Source organism: Aethalodelphis obliquidens, unplaced genomic scaffold, assembly GCF_003676395.1.
Source record: "Aethalodelphis obliquidens isolate GAN/ISIS:26980383/991018 unplaced genomic scaffold, ASM367639v1 scaffold36, whole genome shotgun sequence".
NCBI classification, from domain to species: Eukaryota; Metazoa; Chordata; class Mammalia; order Artiodactyla; family Delphinidae; genus Aethalodelphis; species Aethalodelphis obliquidens.
Genome location: NW_020837980.1, coordinates 11,096,158 through 11,120,713, shown reverse-complemented (window position 1 = coordinate 11,120,713; position 24,556 = coordinate 11,096,158). Strand labels below are relative to the sequence as shown.

The window sequence follows — 24,556 nt, the reverse complement described above, 5'->3', positions numbered from 1 at the left end:
AAGTCGGCTATAAGTCCCGCTCTTAACCCCCCATTATGCTGTATCCCAGTAGCCTGGATCTGGATAATTCAGTCCAAACTTTCATTTTTCTTCATTATCAAATAGAACCAACTCTAACAAAGTTAATCCCTACTTTAGTAAGCTGTTTTAGAGGTTCTTCCTTTTAGAGAAATAAAATGGACTTCCTTGTAAATGTCATCCATTGGTTCTAGTTCTTTCTTCAGTGGTGGTAACCTTAAAATTGTAAGGCCCATAGAATGCACAAGCCCATAGAATGCACAACACCAAGAGTGAACTGTAAAGCAGATGACGGGCTTTGGATGATGTCGTGTCAATGCTGGTTCACTGACTGTAACAAACATACCACTCCAGTGAGTGATGTCGGTAACGGGAGACTATGCATGTATGGAAGCAAGTGTTATGGGAAATCTCTGTATCTTCCTCTCAATTTGGCTGTGAAACTAAACCTGCTCCCCAAAAAATAAAGTCCTCAAAAAAAAATGGTAACCACATTCTCAGGACAACAACAAAATCATAGTACATGTTGTGACAAAGAATTGTAGTGCTGTTTGGCAAAAGAAGAAGATGGAATGTAGATGACAGAATTTAGGGAAATTTATGATATGGGGGGGGAAGAATTATTTGAAAAAACAGACTGAAATCTTTCAGAAACCATTAAAGAAGGAATTCCAGAGACAGAAGCACACTACGATAGTTAATTTTATTTGTTCAAGGACTCATCTTGCAAGCATTAAACCAAGCTTGGGCTTTGATTCTGGGAGCCCAGATTCACATACTTTGGAAGATAAGAGCAGACTGTGCTCCATGTACAGGGATGAAAACTAAAGGCTCGTGGTTAATCACACTGTAGTTTTAAGTTTCTACAGCCTAGCAGCCACAAGTCACAGGTCCTTTAGGTCCTTCTGGATGTCCCAGAGGGTGTCTGCACTTTTCTTGAGTTGCGCGACCTCATCATCCTTCAGCTTCTGGCTGATAACACTGGTTAACCCCCGAGCATTCAGGATACACGGAAGGCTCAAGAAGACTTCATTCTCAATGCCATACATCCCCTGCCACAACAAGAAAAGCAATGAGATGAGGAAATGAAACCACAGGTAAGAATGATCACAGGTACTGAGTTCGAACAGGAAGAACTGCAGGAAATTTGATAAGCATAAACTCATTCTTTAGTTTTTATCACTTACAGGCCTATATATCCCTAATACTTGTGTTTCTAATTAGATTTTATACATAGAATATACAAATACACACTATGATAAAACTAGAATTTTATGTACTTTATTGAACTTACTGATACCTCTCTGCTTCAATACACTTTAATAGAATTTGATTATGTCTTCAAATTCAAATCACATTCAAATGTGGTTCTCACTGGGCTTCTTTTCATGAAATTTTAAGTTTCTTAAAATTCTTTAGTTATGGAGAGAATTTCAGGTAGTAGCCAACCTACAAGGTCCAGGAAAGTAGCTGGATGCCACTCAAAGGCAAGATTCTCGCAACACCCAAGAGTTGCTGAAAAAAAATCATACAATTCCCAAAACACTTTACCGGTTTGTATTAAGTCAATTACTCAGAGGGTCAATTTAACTACATAATTAATTAAATTATTTTAGTATATTAATCAAGTCAGTTTAATATTTTTTTAAATTAACTTCGAAAGTTTTTGTATATATACCAAAGTGTAGGGAATAAACAAACTCCTATATATATGCACTCTAAGACTCAGCAATTATCCAATTCTTGCCATACTTGCTTTTAATTTTCTTTGCCATAGTATCAAAAAAAACCCCCAAAACAACAACAAAACCCCCAAAACATCTGACACTGTGTTCCACCCCCCCAACAGTTCTATATTTACCTCTTAGTTTCTTTGAATCTACTGCAGTTCCCCCCTTACATTTTCACCCCTGCTGTTGACTTGTAGAAAATAAGTCCACTATCTTAGACAATGTTTTAATACAATTTTAGTTTCATTTAAAAATAATCAATTTCTACTTAACTGTTCCATAGCTTTTGAATTAAACTAAATTTGTTAAGGTATCAAATGCTACATACATCAAAGCCAATCTATAGTTTAATACACCAACTTGAAATGAAACTATTAAACTTATTCATATGATCATCTGAGAATATGCTGAATAAGATTCAGAGTTAATATTTAATTTGCCACATCATACAAGGGAGAAATGTAAAAATGCATTCAATATCTGTATAAATTTTTGCTCTTATTGTCCTAAACTTCTGTTGGAAAGGAGAAAGGTTTCCATAAAACTTTGAGATGAAAAAATAACTGTGGACTGAGACATTATCTCATCCTTCTTAAAATGAATCTACATATAGAATACTCGACTAGAAATCATAATATTTTATAACAGTTTACCTTCACCATTGTTGACACTGGGTGAATCCTGGATAGATTTTTCAACATAGATTCAATAAGATCAGCCACACTTAATCCAATAGCCCAGTTGGTGTATCCTTTTAGCTTGATGACTTCATAGGCACTAAGGAAAAAAAAAATTCATAAAAGAGATAATTGACACCAGACTCTTTGGGTTTGACTCCTGCTGTCTCCTAACTGTGTAGTCTTGAGTAAATTATTTAATCTACCTGTCTCAGGTGTCTGCTTCTGTAAAATAAGGATAACAATGGTATCTACTTCATAAGTTTGTTAAATGGGTTAATATATATGTAAAATGTTTAAAATTTTAAAACTTCATGGTAGGTGCTATGTAAATGCTTTGACAAATTTAAGTAGTTTATTGTATAAATGACTATAAAGTCACAGAGGTAAAATGTACATTTTCCAACCAATCTTCTTATTCATAAACATCAATATTTCCAAAGATATTAATGAAATCAGGGAACAATGAAAGTAAAAGAACCTTCACATTCAAAGGACAAAATATACTTTGATTTTCAGGTCCATTTGAGGCCACTAACCATTGTCACCTAAAAACTGGGTATTAAAAAATTGGGATTTAATGCAATCTATCACCAATTAAAAGAACTTGGGCAAGTTATATTACCTGGGTGAGCCCTAGTTTTCTCGTTTATAAAATAAAGGGTTGGACTTCCCTGGTGGCGCAGTGGTTAAGAATCCACTTGCCAATGCAGGGGACATGGGTTCAAGCCCTGGTCCAGGAAGATCCCATATGCCGCGGAGCAACTAAGCCCGTGTGCCGCAACTACTGAGCCTGCGCTCTAGAGCCCATGAGCCACAACTACTGAGCGTGCGCTCTACAGCCCACAAGCCACAGCTACTGAAGCCCGCGAGCCTAGAGCCCGAGCTCCGCAACAAGAGAAGCCACCACAGCGAGAAGCCTGCACACCGCAACGAAGAGTAGCCCCCGCTCACCGCAACCAGAGAAAGCCTGCGCACAGCAACGAAGACCCAACACAGCCAAAAATAAAATAAAGTTGAACTAAACAAAATGATTCCATATTTGAGATATCAGTTAGTCTTACAACAACAATTCTCTGAAAATAGAAGCTAATGTTTCTTGAATGCTTATCAATGATAAGTATGTGTGATTTAACTCAATTTTTACAATAACTTAAATACCTTATGACTTTACAGAGGAGAAAACTGAGATTCAGCTTAAGGGTTAAATGGCTTCCCAAGACTATACAGTTAGTTAGTGTCAGTGCTAGAATTTCAATCTAAGCCCACATTCTTTACTCTGGTCCAAAATGACACCTTATTTTAGGATAAACATGAAGGTCATAGAAAGAGAAGACAGTTAGTAACAAAAGGCAGTTTCAAAGAGGGAGAGGAGGACATCCTTGGTTGGGTGTGGAAAGATTAATACAGCACAGCTTAAACACTATCAGCAATCAATCAGTAAGTATTATTTAACGCAATTATGACACTAATAGTGTCTAGGTTTACTTTTCTAAATAAGCCAAACTTATGTGTCAACAGTAGGTATTTTGAAAGCCTTTCTCACTTGTTAATTCCATGTCCCACTCCTGTTACTTCTACAATAGAATTTCTCTAGAAAAATATTTGCTTTCCCTAGGGGGACCAGCATAGCAAATTTGGCCAGTATAAGTTAGTCTTGCCTGTTTCAGAAGATAATAGCTGCATAGTTACTATTATATATTGAGTTTATCTAAAAGATAAGAAAAAATAGAAAGAAAAATATAACAGAAAAAATAGAAAGAAAGAAAAAATAATAAAAAGAAAAAACCACCCACCCAAAACAAAGAGTAATTTAAAAAAAGAAAAACAGGAAAAAAAGCAAGAACAAAAAACAAACAAACAAAAAACTTTTAAGTTTATCTGAACAGGCAGCCATGGGAAGCGTTCACAATTTTGTCTAACATGATACTGATTGTCTTAAATCAAGCTCCCTCCTACGTACCTTTCAACCACCATCTTGTGCACTTCCTTCCAATTTTCACTATCATCGTCCGTTCCCATTTCTGGATTCAGTTCCTGGAGAGAAACACCTGCCACATTCACCCCACTCCACACAGCCACTGCGGGGGAAAAAATAAATACACAAACATTTTATCTATCTCTGACCTTATTTTTAAAAAATCTTTTCTTCTCTTAGTTCAGATTTCACCCCTGTTGCAAGTTACCCACTTACTGCTCCAGTGACAACTGACTTCAACATACTTCCCTGCAAAGGCTGACATTTGCCCTCAAATCTGACCTTTTAACTTTCAACCGTTTGGGCGCAAACAGAATTGCTGGGTAAAGCCTACAGACATTATGAAATTCTTGCCTTTCCCTAGGTTTGTGAACTCCTAAGGGATTCTAGTTTGGGACTATTCTAAACTTTGGGTTTGAGGAATTCTTAACTTTTTGCCTGCGTATTTTTCAAATATAAGCCTCCTTTATTCCTAGAGTGAAGTAAAAAACAAAAGAATTCTTGGAAAAGACCCAAGTGTCGTCTAATTTTCTCTTATCATGCTCTAAGTTCAGTCCATTTCTGGAAAGAAACTCCATGTAACCACAATGAATTGCTCTGGTCTTAACTGCACCAAATATTTCCTTCCAAGAATGCCCCCAAAGGCAGAGCAGACAAAGGTGTTATCATTGACTATATCTTTTGGAGGCTTTGACGCACCAAAACACCCCGTTACCTATTCTGAACACCTCTTGCCCAGCCAAAAGGCATATAAAGATGGATTAAAATATGCTCTGTACCATCGACAAGTTGAGAATTTACTAGGAGAAACAGTTAGTAAAGGACACTAAAGCAATGGGATATGTTCTTACAGAGGGATGAAGAAAGTGTAATAAAACATAAATAAGGGTCTACTTAATGTAGGGGAAAATCAAATGTCAGAAAGCGCTACAAAAAATATGCGTTTGAACCGGACCTTGAAAAATAAGCATGTGTTCCTTAGGAAGCTTTGAAGGAAAACACTTAGATTCAGAAAATAAGAGCAGAGCCCTGGGGTAAAGGCCAGAACCAACTGTGAAGGGCAAAGCTGCCCATGGCCAAACAAGACCATGTTTCAGTCCACAACGTTTGCTAATTCAGGGTAACTGTTGAGAAAACTACAGCATTTTCCTGGTTTTTGTTGAAGACTATGAAATCTACATAATCATGCCTAAGTGAGCATAGTTTAATTCTCTTTCATTTTATGTACACAGTATAGATCAATACGGAAATGGGGGGGGAGATGTTTTGGAAAAAATGACACAGTAATGAGTAAATAAAACATTGGACAGGAATCGGAAGACATGATTCTAGCTACAGTTATGCCACTAGCCAGCTAAAGGATCTTCAACATGTAAGGTCACTTCCAGATCTGTGTTTCTAGCAACTGTGATAACTAGCACTGAGTTTTTACTGTACACCAGACATTGTACTACTTTATATAGCATATAAATTCAGGAAAATCGTTGGACATGAGAAACTCTTGAATGAAGTGGTACAATGTGTCAGAAAAAAACAAGTCAGCATCATCATATAAGAAAGCACCAATGCAATAATTTTAAGACCAAATTCTTTCAGTGCCAAAGTAAACTCTACCAAAATCACAGTACTAACTCTCACTAAATTCAAAGGAAAATTTACACCTTAACCTTTTAGGGAGAAAATAGCCCCTTGCATATTGGGCAAAACTGAATTTAGTAAAACAAAGATTATCATTATGTTTTGGATTATGACAGTTTTACACCATAAGCCTATTCAATGTATAAAATTCAATGTTTAAGATGAAATGATGGAATTAGAATATCATGTTTGACAACCATCATAATTTATTTAGGCAAGAATCATAAGTGGATACTAAACTTAGCAGGCAAAAAGTTGATGAGGAATCAGATATTTACCTAGTCAGTATCAAAGTAACCTCCCACAATTACTTATTAGTAATGTGAAGTACGTGAAAATATAGAAAATATAATGTAAAAACAAACAAAACAGTCAGAATGGCAAGAACACCACATAAGTACACAGTAAATATTGTCCTTTTTTTTTTACCACTTGAGTCGCCATGTTCTCCCAAAATCCATCCGTGGCAGCTGCTGGGATGAATGCCAAGTTTTTCAGCCATAAGATAGCGAAATCTAGCAGAATCCAGATTACATCCACTTCCAATCACACGGTGCTTGGGTAATCCACTTAGTTTCCAGGTAACATATGTGAGAATGTCCACTAACAATTTAAAAAATAATATATGTAAGTACATCAGAACTGATTTCAACTGCTATGTCAATTAATGGGTTCCCTGGTTTACTCCTTTCACACTGCCCCATCCTCCAAATAAGATGTGGCCAGAAAGATGTAAATACTTGACTTTTCATTATGAGAGATAATGGGAGTTAGAAAGACAGGGAAAAAACTTAAGTTTTATAGTAAGAGAGATTGTAAAACATGGGAAATGCAATATTGCAGTTTTTATTTACATTATTACTTGAAACAAGAATAATAAGAGCCTTGCAGATTAATTTACTATATATGGAAAGAAAAAGGGTTGAGTTAGTTCATCACTTAAGTTTCTTCCAATGCTAACATTCCATGATTATAACAACTGTCATCAGAAACCAAAAGCTATCAGTTACTAAACTACCAAGGCATGCTGCTATAAATTTCCCTGGGAACAAGATACTATTCAGTAAACAGCTGTGATAATACAGGGTATTAACATTTTCTACTATTTATTGAAAGGAATTCTATGACACAGCCTTTATTCTTGTGTGGCACAGAGACTGCAAAGCTAAAACCTGCTGGGCTAGAGGGGATCACAGCACTTACAAGGAGGGCAAGTCTCCACCTCCACTCTCACATATAGACACCGGCTGAGATATTTTAAGGTCACTTTGGCCTGGATATTATAAACTCTTCCTTGGCAACTTTGACTCAGTAGGAGTGACTCCCTGGAGGGTTAAGACTTTGAAGCTATACCTGGAAAAGCTGTATAACCAGCTAATACTGTCTGCCTTAAGCACAGGATGTGGCACAAGTTCATCTGCGTCTCCTGTTTGTCATTCATGTTCCACATCTATCCGCCACCCTCCATTTATGAGAAGTTTTAGAGGCAAGGTTGAACTATTTAGGAAATTCTTAATCCAGGATTACAGAGAATAATACTAAAGTAATGTCTGGTCTTGCTGGCTCCCAGCTCTCAATATCCCATAAATTAGGGAATTCCATGGCGGTCCAATGGTTAGGACTCTGTGCTTTCATTGCTGAGGGCCGGGGTTCAATCCCTGGTCTGGGACCAAGATCCCATCAGCCACACGGTGCGGCTAAAACAAGCAAACAAACAACAACAAACCCCCCATAAATTATAAGGATTTTCTTGGCTCTTATTCACAATTTTTCTCAATGTGAAGTCAGAGATAATTAGTAGCTTTACCATTTTATCACTGTATCTGCTGTGCTCACCAGTAAATAGTAAGCTTGATGGCAAAGTGTAGGCAAAAGAAGTGTGAAACAGAGAGTGAATTTTGACTGTTTGGGTTGAAAAAATGCAATTCTTTCTAACCAGAAGTTTTCAAGTTACAACATTTGATGTTAAGCATGTATTTGTCCATCAATACAGTCTATTTCTATCTTTAAACCGAGACTAATTAATGGCTTTCTTAAACTCTTCAAATTCAATCAACTCAATTTTCAAGAATTTTAGAAATAAATAAGAAGACTAAAAAGCATTTTCTGGAAAACAGAAGGTCAAATATGCTAAAATATTTCACCCAAATCGGAGTCACATTCAAATGCTTCATTATGCATCCCAGGATAATCTTGATAGAAAAGTTTAAAAGCCAGATAAAACAAGCAGATGAAATTGCTTTATATAAAACTCTTCTCACATTCTTAAGCATGTGGCCTGGGACGGTGTCATTGGTTTTGCAAACACCACTCTTTTGTGGCCAAAAACAGAAGACACGTGAATTGTTCCTGCCAGCAGACGCCAGAACAGACTTTAAGTTAAAAAAAAAAAATCCAAAATGTTGAATTTAACAGAACTGAACCTTAAGGCATTATAGTAATACCTGGGTTAGAAACCACAATTATGATGCAGTCAGGACTGTACTTGACGATCTGAGGAATGATAAACTTGAAGACATTAACATTCCTCTGCACCAGATTCAGACGACTTTCTCCCTCTTGCTGGCGAACTCCTGCAGTTACCACCACGATCTTGGAATTGGCGGTCACAGAGTAATCTTGAAGGAGAGGGAAAAAAGTACTTTACATACAACTCTTCATCAAAACATGTTGTATAATATGCTCTAGGAATCTATACATAAGCTCCCAGAATGTACGTGAGAATTACATTTTCTGTATAAGGTGTTGAGTTGCAACACCAATGTTCTGTGGCTTCTTCCTCCTTGAGTGATGTGGAAACATTCCAACCATAACACTGGCTCAGGAAATGGACCCGGGAAGTAAGCATGGCCCTAAATTATGTTTCTGGCTAACAAATGCAAAATGCTATTGGCTTTAGAGAAGATTATACTGTCAGTAATAATACAAAGCATAAACACAGTGAGTCCAAAGTTCAACAGGCAGCCCTCCAACAAAAAAGCAATTTAAAGGTAACTGCAGGCTTGTAATGTTAATTCAATCTATGAAGGGAAGGACGGCACTCCAGTGTTCTTGGCTAAAATTTAATTTCTAACACTCAATATTTTAAAGAAGCTTATTCATTTTTTTTTTTTTTTGCGGTACGCGGGCCTCTCACTGCTGTGGCCTCTCCCGTTGCGGAGCACAGGCTCCGGACACACAGGCTCAGCGGCCATGGCTCACGGGCCCAGCCGCTCCGCGGCACGCGGTATCCTCCCGGACCGGGGCACGAACCCGTGTCCCCCGCATCGGCAGGTGGACTCCCAACCACTGTGCCACCAGGGAAGCCCAAGAAGCTTGTTCATTTTTAGCAGTGAGTTTCTCTAGAAAATATTTTATTTTTTCTTCAAGGAAGTGCACCCTTTCCCAAATTATAGACATTTTGATTTGATGTGGTCATTAGACTCAATAGCTATGGATGATTCAAACCATGTCCCTATGTGACTTTTCAGTTACTAATACTTTATCAGCTTCCTCTTCCATAAAATGGAGGTAATAGTATCCATCTCTCATAGGGTTGCTGTGAAGATGAGATACGCAAAGTTTCACATTAGCATACCCAAAATGCTAATACTTCAATGAATAACAGCTATTATTAGCAGTATTGTTAGGAATTATTTTGGGCCCACATTTCTACATCTGTAGGCACAGCTGTGTTGTGGTGACAGTGTCACAGCATAAATCCATTAATGCAGGACAAAGATGGCTAGAATATGAATTTAGTTAGTTTCTTCAAGGCACTCAAATTACCTTGTGCAATATTTGTTTCAGATCTAAAACATCCCCGTTCTCAGGTATGTGTAAACAAGCATTAGGATCCAATTTCCTAAAATGTTATATGTACCAAATGTGTGGAAGGCAGTGGGAGAGGGACTACAGAGGTAACAATTATGTTTGTTTTTGAGGATGAATTGGACCCAGAAGGAAAGGAGACACTACCAACACTAGATTCACCAGGATGGGAAAACAGATCTTCTATAAAGGAGTGAGGATATCAATTTATTATTTGATCACTTTGGGCATGAAATGAGACTACCTTTGTCTGCCACAATTTTTGGTGTCTGAAGGAATAAGCTCCCATGCTGCAGGTCCATCATTTCTCCTTTGAGTTTATCTTCCAAAACATCCACAAGAGCAAGCTCATCAGTCAGAGACTACAAACACAAAAACAGCTGTTAGGACGGGAAGCCGCTCTAGGATACCTCAGCTGCCGGTACAAGCCAGAGACTGTTGAAATGGCAAAGTAACCAATGTCTAAAAACCTAGACAAGAATTTTACCATGGAGTTAGGTGTGCTCTTTAAACAATTTCATGATAAAATGTCTTAAATAACAAACTATTAATAATTAAGATTCCAATTTTTCAGAATTTCACCTTCTGGTACCCAACTGGCATTCGATGAGCATGATACAAATTGCTTTAAGAATCTGCAGACATGTTTGGATTGGGTTGTTTGTTTTTTTGTTATTGAGCTGCATGAGCTGCTTATAAATTTTGGAGATTAATCCTCTGTCAGTTGCTTCATTTGCAAATATTTTCTCCCATTCTGAGAGTTATCTTTTGGTCTTATTTATGGTTTCCTTTGCTGTGCAAAAGCTTTGAAGTTTCATTAGGTCCCATTTGTTTATTTTTGTTTTTAGGGGTAAGACAGGAATAAAGACACAGACCTACTAGAGAACGGACTTGAGGATATGGCGCGGGAGAAGGGTAAGCTGTGACAAAGCGAGAGAGAGGCATGGACATATATACACTACCAAACATAAGGTAGATAGCTAGTGGGAAGCAGCAGCATAGCACAGGGAGATCAGCTCGGTGCTTTGTGACCGCCTGGAGGGGTGGGAGGGAGGGAGACGCAAGAGGGAAGAGATACGGGAACATATGTACATGTGTAACTGATTCACTTTGTTATAAAGCAGAAACTAACACACCATTGTAAAGCAATTATACCCCAATAAAGATGTAAAAAAAAAAAAAAAGAATCTGCAGACATGAAACCAGCGGGGCTCAACAGTGGCCTCAGGGTACACAAGTTTTCATATTCATGGGGGATGGTGGTGGAAAAGAGACAAAGACCTAGAAACAGCCTTGGGCAGTGTGTCCATCCCAAAGGTCACCCCCCAGTTTGGAGGGGTTTTTGAGAGGGCAGATTTAGTTTCAAACCATCAAGAGGTTGAGTTCACTTTAGAGCTGGCTTTGAAGCCCTGGTTGAAGCTGGGAATCCTCAGGTTGGCTCTGACCAACTCGAATATCCTGGTGGGGAAAGGAAGGAGTCATGGACACAGGGGTCCAGGGCTAGTAAGTTCTCGATGCATGACCAACCCAAACTTGCCCAGTCTCAGAGTTCTCTTGTTTTCTATTCCAACCGTCACCTGTGCCACCCAACCCAAGAAAAACCGTAAATCAATAATCATGTCCATTCTTCAGCAAGTCAACCTTTTCTTCTCAGAAAAATGAAGGGGGGAGGGTGTCAATCTAATTGCATCTCAATAACCTTTCAGCTTTTAAAGTTGGCTGTCTTGTGAAAACTCATAATTTACAAACTCCTTAAAAAGTAGTTATCCTTCCCATTGAAACATCACCCGAGTCGTGGCCTTTACTGGTTTTAGCAAAAAACCGGGGTGTTAGCAAAATAATTAGCTTAATATGATATATGACCCTTAACAGTGCAAATACCTCTTTGAAGGATAGTGAGATCAGCTAGGTAAAGGGTAAAGGGTGTTGATGGGAAAAAAGCGTTAAGTAACTGGGGTTCAGGAAGCACTTTGAAGGCTACGATAGAATAATCCAGGGTGGAACTGGAGGGGTCAGTAAGGCATTGAGCAGCAGAGGGAGAAGCAAAGAGAGGTGAGGCAGCCATTAAGAAAACTTGACCAGGCTAAGATGCCAACAAAGCAGGTTCCACTCTCCACAGGAGCCAAGGAATGAACACTGTCCCGTTTCTAGAAGTCCAGCGGCAGCTGGCCTCAAGCAGTGAGCCGCAGTAGGCCTGCTTGTGAGGGTTTCCCTGAGACTCAAGCCTCCCTGTGACTGAATGTGTTCTTAGTTCCAAGCAAGTGATTCGCTTGCAAGCTTCTGAAATGACCCTTTTATGAGCTGGGTGGGGGTTACTTGGTAAATATTTTCTCATTTCCATGTATGTCAAAGACTGGCATTAATGTTCACCCATTTTCACTTCAACTCATGTTTCAACACTTTAAAAATGGTTTCGTTCCTCTGCAGCCTCTGACAAGACCACGCAAAACCCTCATTTGTGTTTTGGAAGCCCTAAAACCATACAAGAGCATGTAGTAACCGTCCCGTCAAGGTCCTGAGCACCAGGAATGCCACTCTTATTTTGGGAGCATCACATGGGTGCTGTGAAAGTCAACAGGGCACAACAATTTGGGGCTTAAGTGGAAAAGGATGTCACAGGATCTCAGATCCTGTGTTTTGTTTCTGTGGGTAGAGAACTGTCTGCGAAGTACATAGTCAGCTGGCAAGGAAGGAAGAGATCCAACACTTTGAGAAAATAATTGCAGCGCTGAATTTAGCTGCATCTGGGACTAAATATCCTCCCAGTGGGAGGCAGGCAAATAGAAGATGTGTGACTAAGTACTGACACTTTGGCTTAAAGACATCTCCTTCTGCATTCACATAGTGTATATCAGCCATACGCATATTCCACTTACGCTGCAAATATACTTTAAAATGTTTGATACATCAAGGGTTAGATTCATCGCAAAAGCAGTACCTTATTAAGGAACGAGATCAGTTAGAAGCCAAGAACATTGCTGCTGGAACCTTGTTTAACATACTACAAAAATTGTCTCTTAATCTAAAGCTCCATGTGGACAAGACACAGCCATCATCTACCTCTTGGCCCTCTTAGCTGGTAAATTACTGCTGCCAGTGGCTTAATATTTGATGGCTGCATTTTTGTATTCAAGTGTTTAGCTTGCATGACATTTTGTGGGAGGAAAAGGTATAACTTTTCCCAAATAATTAGCTAAGTGGACAAACACCATTTATTCAATGATTTGTTTTTCTTCTGCTCTGGAATTGCCACTTTTCATTAAATACTCTTTGGTCCTGTTTCTGGGCTTTGAGTCTGTTACATTAACCTGTCTATTCTTGTACAGACACCAAATTCTAATTAAGTCTCACTTTTAGGCCAAGTCTTGCACGGCAAAAACTACTTTGCAGTATGTAATTACATTGCTCCTTCTAAGAGTCTCCTTATGCTGGGTTTGTACCACAAGAATGTGGCTACAGTTGACTGAATCAAGAACAGACACTCAAACCAAAAACAGCTGCACAGAGGGTAAGGATGGAATAACTGCATGGAACCTCTGTATGACCTTGACAACATGATGGGATCTTCGCAGCCAAAACACAGAGCTTGTGATTGGTAGGGGTGGCAGAAGAAGCCATGAAAAAGGAAAAGCTATGATCAAAATCTGACCAGCTGTAAGTGCAGTTTCTTCGTAATAGCGGGAATATCCATTTATTTAATACATATTTACTACTGAATGTGCCAGGCATTATTCTACGAATGAGGAATACAGTCATGAACAAATCTGGCAGAGTGCTTGCCCTCATGGAATGTACCAGGAAGGGAACAGGAGTGAAGCATACAGTTTAAGATGACTCTGATAATGGAAGTGCTATAAACAGGGCAAGGCAGGGTGAAGTTAAAGGGAAGGGAAGGACACTTACTTGGTACTGGACAGTCAGGGAAGGCCCGCCCACAAAAGCGTGACGTGAATGATGGGAGGGAGTGAACTCTGATGGTCTAGAGCAGTCATTCCAGGGGAAGGGAAATCAAGTACTGAAAGGGTTTAAGCAGCCATGAGCTTGGTGTTTTGAAGAAAGAGGGCAGAAGGTAAGAGATGAAAAGTCAGAGACAGCACCACCACACTGCACCGGAAAGGCGCTCCTGACCCTCTGAATGGCGCCCCCCGGAGGTGTGCACCCCGCCTTGCTCTGAGAGACAGGCAGGGAAAGAGCCTTGACGCCTCATTGCGTATTATGTATGCGTGTAGCTGACGTGCACTGTTACACTATCAGAAAGTTCCAAGCAGGGAAGCTATTTTTATAAAAGCTCACGATGGTTTCCATGTTGGCAATGAGGCAGGGGAGAGTGTGCAAGAGAAGCAGAGAATGCCGGTGTCTTTGTGATGGTGGACGTTGTACTCGGGAGCCTCAGCTGCCTCCACGGGCCCGGTTAAGGCGTGGGCCTTCTCAACCTCTGTCCCTGGTGCCTCAGCTTTGTTCACTTTCTGGGCCAAAGCAGTGTGTGTCCTCTGCAAAGCACACTGGTGATGGACTCAGAGACTGGATCCGGCACTTAGGATCTCTGAGATCTTAATCAAGGGGCTTAATCTTTCTGAGTTTGTCCTTTTCCAATAGTAATATAGAGATGACAATATCTCCTAGAACTTTTCTAGAGGAATAAGGTAACATGCAGACACCTGACACAATAGCACTGTTAGTTCCCTTTCTTATTGAACCAGTGGGGTTTATAATCCTTACCAAAGAGTCATAACAACTTTGACTCTAATTCTTCCCCATTAAAAGAAGATTTAAACACTTCTGAGTAATAAAATGGTCTTTCAACAAGGCAGTCCTTCCTTCACAGCAGCTCAATGGGAAGATTCCTACTGGTGTTAGGGGCCCAGTCTGTTCTCTTGATCACTAGGATTGGGCCAAAGTATTATATAACTGCAAAGAGGAGAGTCTCAACTAAATTATTCACCCAAGAGGATTTTAGATTTACACTTAAAACAATCAGCGAGGTACTCCTTATAGAATCATGACAGCTCAGATATAGTTTCCTGAAAATCCAAATTCTGAGATTAGCAGGAGGAATGAAAAATCTTTAGCTAGTGTTTTAGTAATACATTTATGTCTGGGGGGATGGGAGAGATAAAATAGGAGCTTGGGATTAACATATACACACTACTATACATAAAATAGGTAAACAAGGACCTACTGTATTATACAGGGAACTATACTCAATACTTTGTAATAACCTATAATGGAAAAGAATCTGAAAAAGATATATCTGAATAATCACTTTGCTGTACACTTGAAACTAACACAACACTGTAAATCAACTATACTTCAATTAAAATGAAAATACACGTCTTTAATTGCCCCAATACTAGCATAGAATGAAAAGAAACTGCAGAGTCACTACGGTTAAGCGTTCAGAGTCCTGGGCTCAAAATACAGCTCTACCATTACCAGCTGTGTGACAATAGGCAGGCCACTTAATGTAATGAAGCCACAGTTACCTCATCTGGAAACAGGATATGAACAGTTCCCGTTTCTTGAGATTGTTGTTTAAAATGAAGCATTTTAGCCAAAGCACTTCAAACATGGTACGTATTTTAAAAGAAAGGTAAGCTGGAATACTTTTCATTTTTACTGGTATGAAGGATGAACACTAAATTGTGATTATTTAAAATTCCTGTAATTTGGGAAGCAGCTCTCCTAAATCAGGGCAACCCAGCCAATGAAAACTAGCAAGAAAAAAAATGCCAAAGAATAAAACTTTCATTGGTGTGCACTACATATTTTAGTTGATTTCTTTGATGACTTTTTCCTCAGTGAAGATTCAGCATTTGTTGCTTTAGAAGTTAAATTTTGTAGATAGAAATACGATTGGCTAGGAGTTATTCAAGCAGTCTTTACATACAATACAAATGGACAGTGTGCTCTACTGAAGGCCAGGCAGCATTTAGGGGAGGGGTTCCCCTAAAAAACATTTAAGACAGCCTTCAGAAAGAACAAGGATCAATTCAACGAGGTAAGTAAGAATACAGGAAGCAAACTAAAAGTCTATGGAGGTATCTGGGGAAAATATAATCTGGAGGAGTAGAGGGTGCTCGTAGCATGTTGTCAGTGTGAAATCTGATGCTATCTTGAGGAAATGTACTCTGACAGACAGAAGGAAAGGAAGGGCACATTTGCATTTATTCTCTAATGGTTCAGAAAAAAGTCCATACATGTGTGTGCACGTGTGTGCACCCACACCTACACACACAAATATGTTAAGAATTGGTAAACATGGGTGAAGTGAATATGGAAGTTTTATTTTTTTTTATAGTCTTGCAAATTTTTCTGTAAATTTGAAATCATTTCAAAATAAAATGACTGGGTGGGGGTCTGAGGGGAGTAACAGGATCTTTCCATGACCTCAAAAAGCGACTGTGCAGATTATTTATTAACTATAGAGGGTTAAGGGACCTTTGCAGTGGAGAAATCTGACAGTTACCACTTCAACCAGAGGACTCTTGGGCACCACCAGTCATGAGACAAAATTGTGATGCATTGTGAAGGACGTGCCACCACCCCACCTCCCAAACCTAACCTGAACCCAATTACAAGGAAACATCAGACCAACATAAATTGAAGGGCATTCTACAGAACCAATGGGGACTCTACAAACATATCAATGACATGACAGACAAAGAATGGCTCCGTTCCAGGTTAAAGAAGAAGAAAGAGACATGACAAGTACATAAAAATATGATCTTGGATTAGGGGAGAAAAGGCAGGATTTTGATAGTTGGAGAACGTTTAATGTGGGTACTATATATTAGATAATAGCATTTTATCAGTATTAAATTTCCTGAGCACAGTAACTCTATTGTGTCAGATAGGAAGAATGTCATTCTCTCAGGAAATAAATGCTAATGTGTTTAAAGGTGAAGTATCACGATGCCTACAACTTATCTTTTGAAGATACAATCAAATTCTCAGATACCTAAAGAGACTGTATACACATGCTGAAATTATCTATCACATATGGTGTTGTTTTGTTTTTGTTTTTTAATTAATTTTTATTGGAGTATAGTTGCTTTACAATGTTGTGTTAGTTTCTGCTGTACAGCAAAGTGAATCAGCTATACGTATACATATATACCCTCTTTTTTGGATTTCCTTCCCATTTAGGTCACCACAGAGCACTGAGTAGAGTTCCCTGTGCTATACAGTAGTTTCTCATTAGTATGTATGGTGTTCTTGAAAGTACGTACCTTTCCCAGAATGCTAATGGCACACGCCATACCAACTTGTCCAACACCCACTACAGTGATCTTATTGTTTGGGACCGTTGCCTCTTCTTCTGCAACTGGTGCGATCAGTTTTTCCTTAAGAGTTGCCATTGTGCCCTGAAAGAAAATAATCAAAATATTATACATGTGTCCACATGAGAAACCTGTGTGGGAATTTGTAATGTTACTATTGCAAGTTTGAACTAAAATACATTTTAAAAGGAGCATAATGGTATTCTAGAGCACAGAATATATTTTTAAAAAACAATGTGATCAACCATATTAACAAATTGAAGGAGAAAAAACATGTGATCATCTCAATAGATGAAGAAAAAGGTTTCAACAAAATTCAACACCCATTTATGATAAAAAACCCTCAAGAAACTAGGCATAGAGAGAACTTACCTCAACATAATAAAGGCCATATATGACAAACCCACAGCCAAAATCATTCTCAATGGTGAAAAACTGAAACCATTTCCTCTAAGATCAGGAACAAGACAAGGTTGTCCACTCTCACCACTATTATTCAACATAGTTTTGGAAGTTTTAGTCATAGCAATCAGAGAAGAAAACAAAATAAAAGGAATCCAAATCGGAAAAGAAGAAATAAAGCTGTCACTGTTTGCAGATGACATGATACTCTACATAGAGAATCCTAAAGATGCTACAAGAAAACTACTAGAGCTAATCAATGAATTTGGGAAAGTAGCAAGATACAAAATTAATGCACAGAAATTTCTTGCATACCTATACACTGATGATGAAAAAACTGAAAGAGAAATTAAGGGAACACTCCCATTTACCACTGCAACAAAAAGAATAAAATACCTAGGAATAAACCTACCTAGGGAGACAAAAGACCTGTATGCAGAAAACTATAAGACACTGATGAAAGAAATTAAAGATGATACAAACAGATGGAGAGACATACCATGTTCTTGGATTGGAAGAATCAACATTGTGAAAATGACTATACTACCCAAAGCAATCTACAGATTCAATGCAATCCCTATCAAACTACCAATGGCATTTTTCACAGAGCTAGCACAAAAAAATTCACACTTTGTATGGAAACACAAAAGACCCCAAATAGCCAAAGCGATCTTGAGAAAGAAAAACGGAGCTGGAGGAATCAGGCTCCCGGACTTCAGACTATACTACAAAGCTACAGGAAGGTACTGGAAAAAAAACAGAAATATAGATCAATGGAACAGGATACAAAGCCCAGAGATAAACCCACACACATATGGTCACCTTATTTTTGATAAAGGAGGCAAGAATATACAATGGAGAAGAGATAGCCTCTTCAATAAGCGGTGCTGGGAAAACTGGACAGCCACATGTAAAAGGATGAAATTAGAACACTCTGTAACAACATACACAAAAATAAACTCAAAATGGATTAAAGACATAAATGTAAGGCCAGACACTATAAAACTCTTAGAGGAAAACATAGGCAGAACACTCTATGACATAAATCACAGCAAGATCCTTTTTTACCCACCTCCTAGAGAAATGGAAATAAAAACAAAAATAAACAAATGGGACCTACTGAAACTTCAAAGGTTTTGCACAGCAAAGGAGACCATAAACAAGATGAAAAGACAACCCTCAGAATGGGAGAAAAGATTTGCAAATGAAGCAACTGACAAAGGATTAATCTCCAAAATTTACAAGCAGGTCAATATAAAAAAAAACCCCAAACAACCCAATCGAAAAATGGGCAGAAGACCTAAATAGACATTTCTCCAAAGAAGATATACAGATTGCCAACAAACACATGAAAGGATACTCAACATCATTAATCATTAGAGAAATGCAAATCAAAACTACAATGAGGTATCACCTCACACCAGGCAGAATGGCCATCATCAAAAAATCTACAAACAATAAATGCTGGAGAGGATGTGGAGAAAAGGGAACCCTCTTGCACTGTTGGTGGGAATGTAATTTGATACAGCCACTATGGGGAACAGTATGGAGGTTCCTTAAAAAACTAAAAATAGCATACAACCCAGCAATCCCACTACTGGGCATATACCCTGAGAAAACCATAACTCAAAAAGAGTCATGTACCACAATGTTCATTGCAGCTCTATTTACAATAGCCAGGACATGGAAGCAACCTAAGTGTCCATCGACAGATGAATGGATAAAGAAGATGTGGCACATATATACAACGGAATATTACTTAGCCATAAAAAGAAACAAAATTGAGTTATTTGTAGTGAGGTGGATGGACCTAGAGTCTGTCATACAGAGTGAAGTTACGTCAGAAAGAGAAAAACAAATACCGTATGCTAACATATATATGGAAATCTAAAAACAAAACAAACAAACAAAAAAACCAAACAGATTCTGAAGAACCTAGGGGCAGGACAGGAATAAAGACATAGATGTAGAGAATGGACACAGGGAAGGGGAAGGGTAAGCTGGGACGAAATGAGAGAGTGGCATGGACATATATACACTACCAAATGTAAAATAGATAGCTAGTGGGAAGCAGCCGCATAGCACAGGGAGATCAGCTCCGATGCTTTGTGAGGACCTAAAGGGGTGGGATAGGAAGGGAGAGAGATGCAAGAGAGAGGCGATATGGGGATATATGTATACATACAGCTGATTCACTTTGTTATACAGCAGAAACTAACACAATGTTGTAAAGCAATTATACTCCAATAAAGATGTTTAAAAAAAAAACAACAACCATGTTAACCCATTAACAAAAAACAAGACAAAAACCTCCTTGAAGCCCGTTAAATTTGGGTCCGTCTCTTCAGCCTGTGCTTGCTTTTCTAATAGTATTTAACAAAGTTGTAACAATTTTGTCTTGTGGCCATTCATTTACTGGCTAAACAACATGAATAATATTTATATTTAGATTAGTGGATTTGTTTCTATGACCCCTATAAAGTATTTATTTGTAACTATTTAAGTTAGAGCCCAGTATTAACCCATATTTAAGCTTGGGCTAAAAGAATGGCCAGTTATGAATATCATTTCTACTACCAGTGGTTATTATCACTCTTAGAAGATAGGGACCAATTGGGTCTTCTATTTTCTTCTTCTATTGAAGTCTCACTTAAAATTTGTCACAGTGTACTGGACATACTATGTGTGCTTAAATACAGTGCCAATAGTGACGAATAATGTTTATGCAAAATCTGCAGAAAATATCACTCTGAATTCCTTTTAGTGCACCTTGGAAGCTTATTGGAAGGTGCGTACTCATTAAATTTTTTTTTTCAGGGGGTCACATTAGGAGAATATCAGCTTTTGAGTGAGTTTCTTTCCAGCCATTAAGAAAAAGCCAAAAAAGAAAAGTTAAAAAAATGGAAACTGTTAGAAAACATTTATACAGTAACACCAATTTCATCTGTGCCACCAGCTGAGTGTTCTGGATAACTGAAAAAGGCAAAATTTATTGTATCAACCTGCTTTCTTAAACAAAGAGGGTACAGATCATAAAAAAGCCCTTTCTTCAGAATTAGGTATCATTTATAATTGTAACCCGTTATATAGTCTTTGTGTTTGCCTTTTACTTTTAATGCTAAACTGTTAACTTAGAGGACAATGTCCCTGTTTCAAACTGTACCCCTGTTTCCCTCTCGTTTTTTGTTTCTCATCTGCAAAGGACTAAGTAACAAAACCTAGTTTAGTAATTGTATATGTTAAGTAAGAGTTGGTAAGGCTCCAAGTTGGAATAAAGTACTTGATTGGGAGATAACTTTAACAACTATTTCATTCTATAGCTATTTTTTTCCCAAAAAACTGTCTTCCCCCAAACGTGAGGGACTAAACTCAAAGATTATTTTGCCTTTACAAAGCCTATTTGCAGTTTTCTCCTGGGTGCTAGAGAAAAAAGAAATATACAATGGTGTACAACTGTCTCCACAAATAGATGACCTTAACAATGAAATTCACATGTCCTGCATATTACGCAGCATCAGAAGGATGCGCCTCTCTTGGTGAACAGATATGCACAGATTTTCTTTATTATGTTATTTTCACTAGCTGGTTTGTTTAAGATCCTTTAGGTATACAGAGGATCCAGTAAAGCAGTGGAAAACAAAACTCCAGAAAGACTGCTATAGAAATACAGATTAGTTGTCCAGATAGACCTTTTGAACTATTTGGAGAATTTCAGAAATGACAGTGTAGAAGCTTGAGGAAGTACAGATTTTCTCTCAGATCTTTCTAGAGAAAAAGCAATTTAATTTTGTTTTTCCCCCTCTTAACAGGGGTTCTAACAGGAGTTGTAAGAAATTAGAAGAAAATGTTTTATGTTATACACAGGACTGCCTCAAGACCAGAGTGGTGGCTTGTAAGGGAAAAGAATGCTAAACAGGGTAAAAATTACCTCGTGTTTGGTCCTTTACCTTCCCACCCTCCTGCCCCTTCTGTGGATATAAATCATTAGAAATGAACCCGGGCTTTAAGTTCAGCAACAAAGCTCCACTTTGCAGACTAACCTTTTTTTTTTAAAATAGGCTCAGCGGCCACGGCTCACGGGCCCAGCCGCTCCGCGGCATATGGGATCCTCCCGGACCGGGGCACGAACCCACGTCCCCTGCATCGGCAAGCGGACTCTCAACCACTGCGCCACCAGGGAAGCCCCCAGACTAACCTTTTAAAGAGCCCAGTTTTGCCGTGCGATACCTTCACTAGTAAGCGCCGGCTCTTCCCCTCCTCCTATCCCCGCAGGCCCCAGCTGCAGCGGCTGTGCAGGCCACCCACGGGCCACCTCTTCCTCTTGTCGCCCGCAGAGCAGAGCGCAGGTCACAAGGGGAGGCAGCAACTACGGATCTCCCCGGACAAGGTCTCTAGGGCGAAAAAGTCTAGGCCTTCCTCACGCTCAACACCCAAAGCTGGCAAATAAAGCACCAAGAAAAGAGGCCAGAAACGAGCCGGCCCATCGCTCCGGGAAGGGCTGCGTGTGCCGCAGCCTGGGAGAGGCTAGAGGGCAGGGCCAAGATCGTCCTTCACCCTCAACCCCGAAAAGCCGGGCATTTCTCCATTCCCGTGGTAATGGACGCCAATCCCCAGGCTCACGATCCGCCAGCCTAACGGATCAACTGGCCCCTTCTCCCTCCCCCAGCTCCTCAAGCACATGTCCGGGCTCCCGCCAGCAGGCACCGCGGGTGATGCGGCCGCCATGAACACATCAAGGACACGCAGGGCCCGGGATTACCTGCAAATGCAACAAGTCTGTCCCCCGGGGGAGCACGGGCTGGTGGCGAGCCCCGAAGCGTGGCGGACAAAGCCCGGGGCTCGGTCGCAGCCCCTCCGCCCAGCCCCCTAGCCCAGGGCACGGCCCCCGCCCCAACCCGAGTCCGGATGCTCAGGGCTACAGGCCCAGGAGCGCAGATGTCCTTCCTGGTCCTTCCCCCAGTCTTGCTACACAAGGATTCCCTTCCACGTCCCACCCAGTCTGCTCGAGAGCCAGGATTCAGGGTCCCGAGCAGAAACCTACCGGGGAGAGAAAGTTCTCGAGACGGCGGTAAGGGTCGCACGGAGAAGACAAAGTCAGCAGCGTCCGTCTCCTTCAGCGCAGGATCCGCAAGGAGGGAGGAGGAGGCGGGGCCCGCCCCTCGGCCGCCTCTGAGCTTCCTCTATTGTGATTGGAAATCCGAGCCCCGCCCACCCCTCCCCTTGGCTCGCTCAGTGCCCTTCAAGGACAAGGGCTCAAATGTGCCCGCGCCCTCCCTCGGCCCAGTTGAGAGGGTCACCTTCTGGCGGCTAAGGCGGGCTCCCTCTCAGCCAGTCTCATGGCGGCTTACAGACTTTTCCACACAGAGGCTGCGTTATTTCTAAACCCTGACCACCTTTGACCGTTTCGGACTCTCACGCTCTTGTTTGGATAAGTTTAGTCCCAATAGAAGTAAATTTCTGTTTTGCATTCCACGTCAACTTCAGGGGACCACTGTTCTGAGCTGAGACGCTGGTGGTGTGTGTTCGTTCCCCTGGAATAAAACTGCTGCTTCTGGATGTTTTCTAAAAATAAAATTAGATGTTCATTTCTCGTCATCTTCGATATAAAGTTTATTTGATGCAAGGGTTTTTCCCACCTTAACTCAGCAAATATGCAACAACTACCTACTAGTTGCCTGCGAAACCAGTGAGGCCTAGGGCCTGCCTTCTGAAGTTCTCTACCAATCTGTACGGTCTCAGGGGCAGATAATGGGGCCACCAGTAAAATGCAGTTTCTCTTTTAGTCCCTGAGCGACTCTGAAGCTGCGTGTTGCCATTCGTCTCTGTGTCTCCAGCACCCAGCCCAGTGCCTCATACCTCAGTACGGTGTCGGTGAATGAGTGAATGAATAAATGAATGATGAATGAATGACTAAGCAGGTGAAGGTATCTTAAAGATTCGGCTTCAGTTGTGTGTGTCTTTATTAAAATGCTTTCAGGTACAGCAATCTCACAAACGCCCTGTATTTGAAAGGGTTTTTTTTGCTAGTGTATTTATTTATTTATTTTTGGTAAATGGCCATCAATCCTATGCCTTAATTTCATCTCAGTGTCAAGCATGGAAGGTACACAAATGGATATATCACTATGCCTATTGAGATGCTCCCGGTCCCTAGGAGATAGACAAGCAGGCAAACTCTTTCAATTACAATACAATGTGATGTGGTAACAGAGATTTGGCTAAAATACAATAAAAATTCAAAGAGAACAGCCACTGGACTTCCCTGGTGGTGCAATGGTTAAGAATCCGCCTGCCAATGCAGGGGACATGGTTTGATCCCTGGTCCAGGAAGATCCCACATGCCGAAGCAACTAAGCCTGTGCGCCACAACTACTGAAGCCCGCACGCCTACAGCCTGTACTCTGCAACAAGAGAAGCCACTGCAATGAGAAGCGCGCGCACTGCAACAAAGAGTAGCCCCCGCTCACCACAACAAGAGAAAGCCCACGTGGAGCAAAGAAGACGCAACACAGCCAAAAAAAAAAGAGGGGGGGGGACAGGCACTGAGAAAAGGGGTGTCTAGAGGAATTGATAAACCTCAAACTCCAGAATTACAGAGGCCAGTTAGTGGGGACTTCAATGACCCCAAAGGCACAGTCTAGTTACAAATTGAAACATGATGATCACGGAGAGGAAGGGCTTGGTGGATAACCTCAAATGTATTATTACATTCATCTTGAATCCAAGTTTGAAGCAAGATGAGCAAGTCACTCTAGCAAGAAATGTAGAAGCCACCCTAGATCTTTCTCACCTGCTTTCCAAAACAGTCACTCTACATCTCCTGTAGACTTCTAAATATCTCTGCAGTTTTTCCTTCTTGCCACCCCTGCTACTGTGTATCTTTGGGAGGGAGAGGGGACAGGAAAAAAAAAGAAGAAAAAATATTTCTTTCCTCCACCCTCGTTTCCATCCCCTCCACAATCAGTTACTAATCTGATTGATCGAACTGAGTTCTCCATCTGCAGCTCTGAATGCCAGGACAGC

The 24,556-nt window shown here is 40.1% G+C and overlaps 1 protein-coding gene across 1 annotated transcript; it reads right to left on the bottom strand.

Annotated features, from left to right (window-relative positions):
* Positions 1-702: 702 nt before the first annotated feature.
* LDHB (lactate dehydrogenase B) lies at positions 703-22,711 on the bottom strand. The gene is made up of 8 exons (XM_027129449.1): positions 22,575-22,711; positions 17,081-17,215; positions 10,096-10,213; positions 8,486-8,659; positions 6,471-6,644; positions 4,389-4,506; positions 2,402-2,525; positions 703-1,070 (listed from the first exon to the last, which is right to left on the bottom strand). Exons 2-8 carry the CDS (start codon positions 17,207-17,209, stop codon positions 903-905), a joined length of 1,005 nt encoding a protein of 334 aa, XP_026985250.1. The 5' UTR covers positions 17,210-17,215; positions 22,575-22,711; the 3' UTR covers positions 703-902.
* Between the last annotated feature and the right edge of the window lie 1,845 nt (positions 22,712-24,556).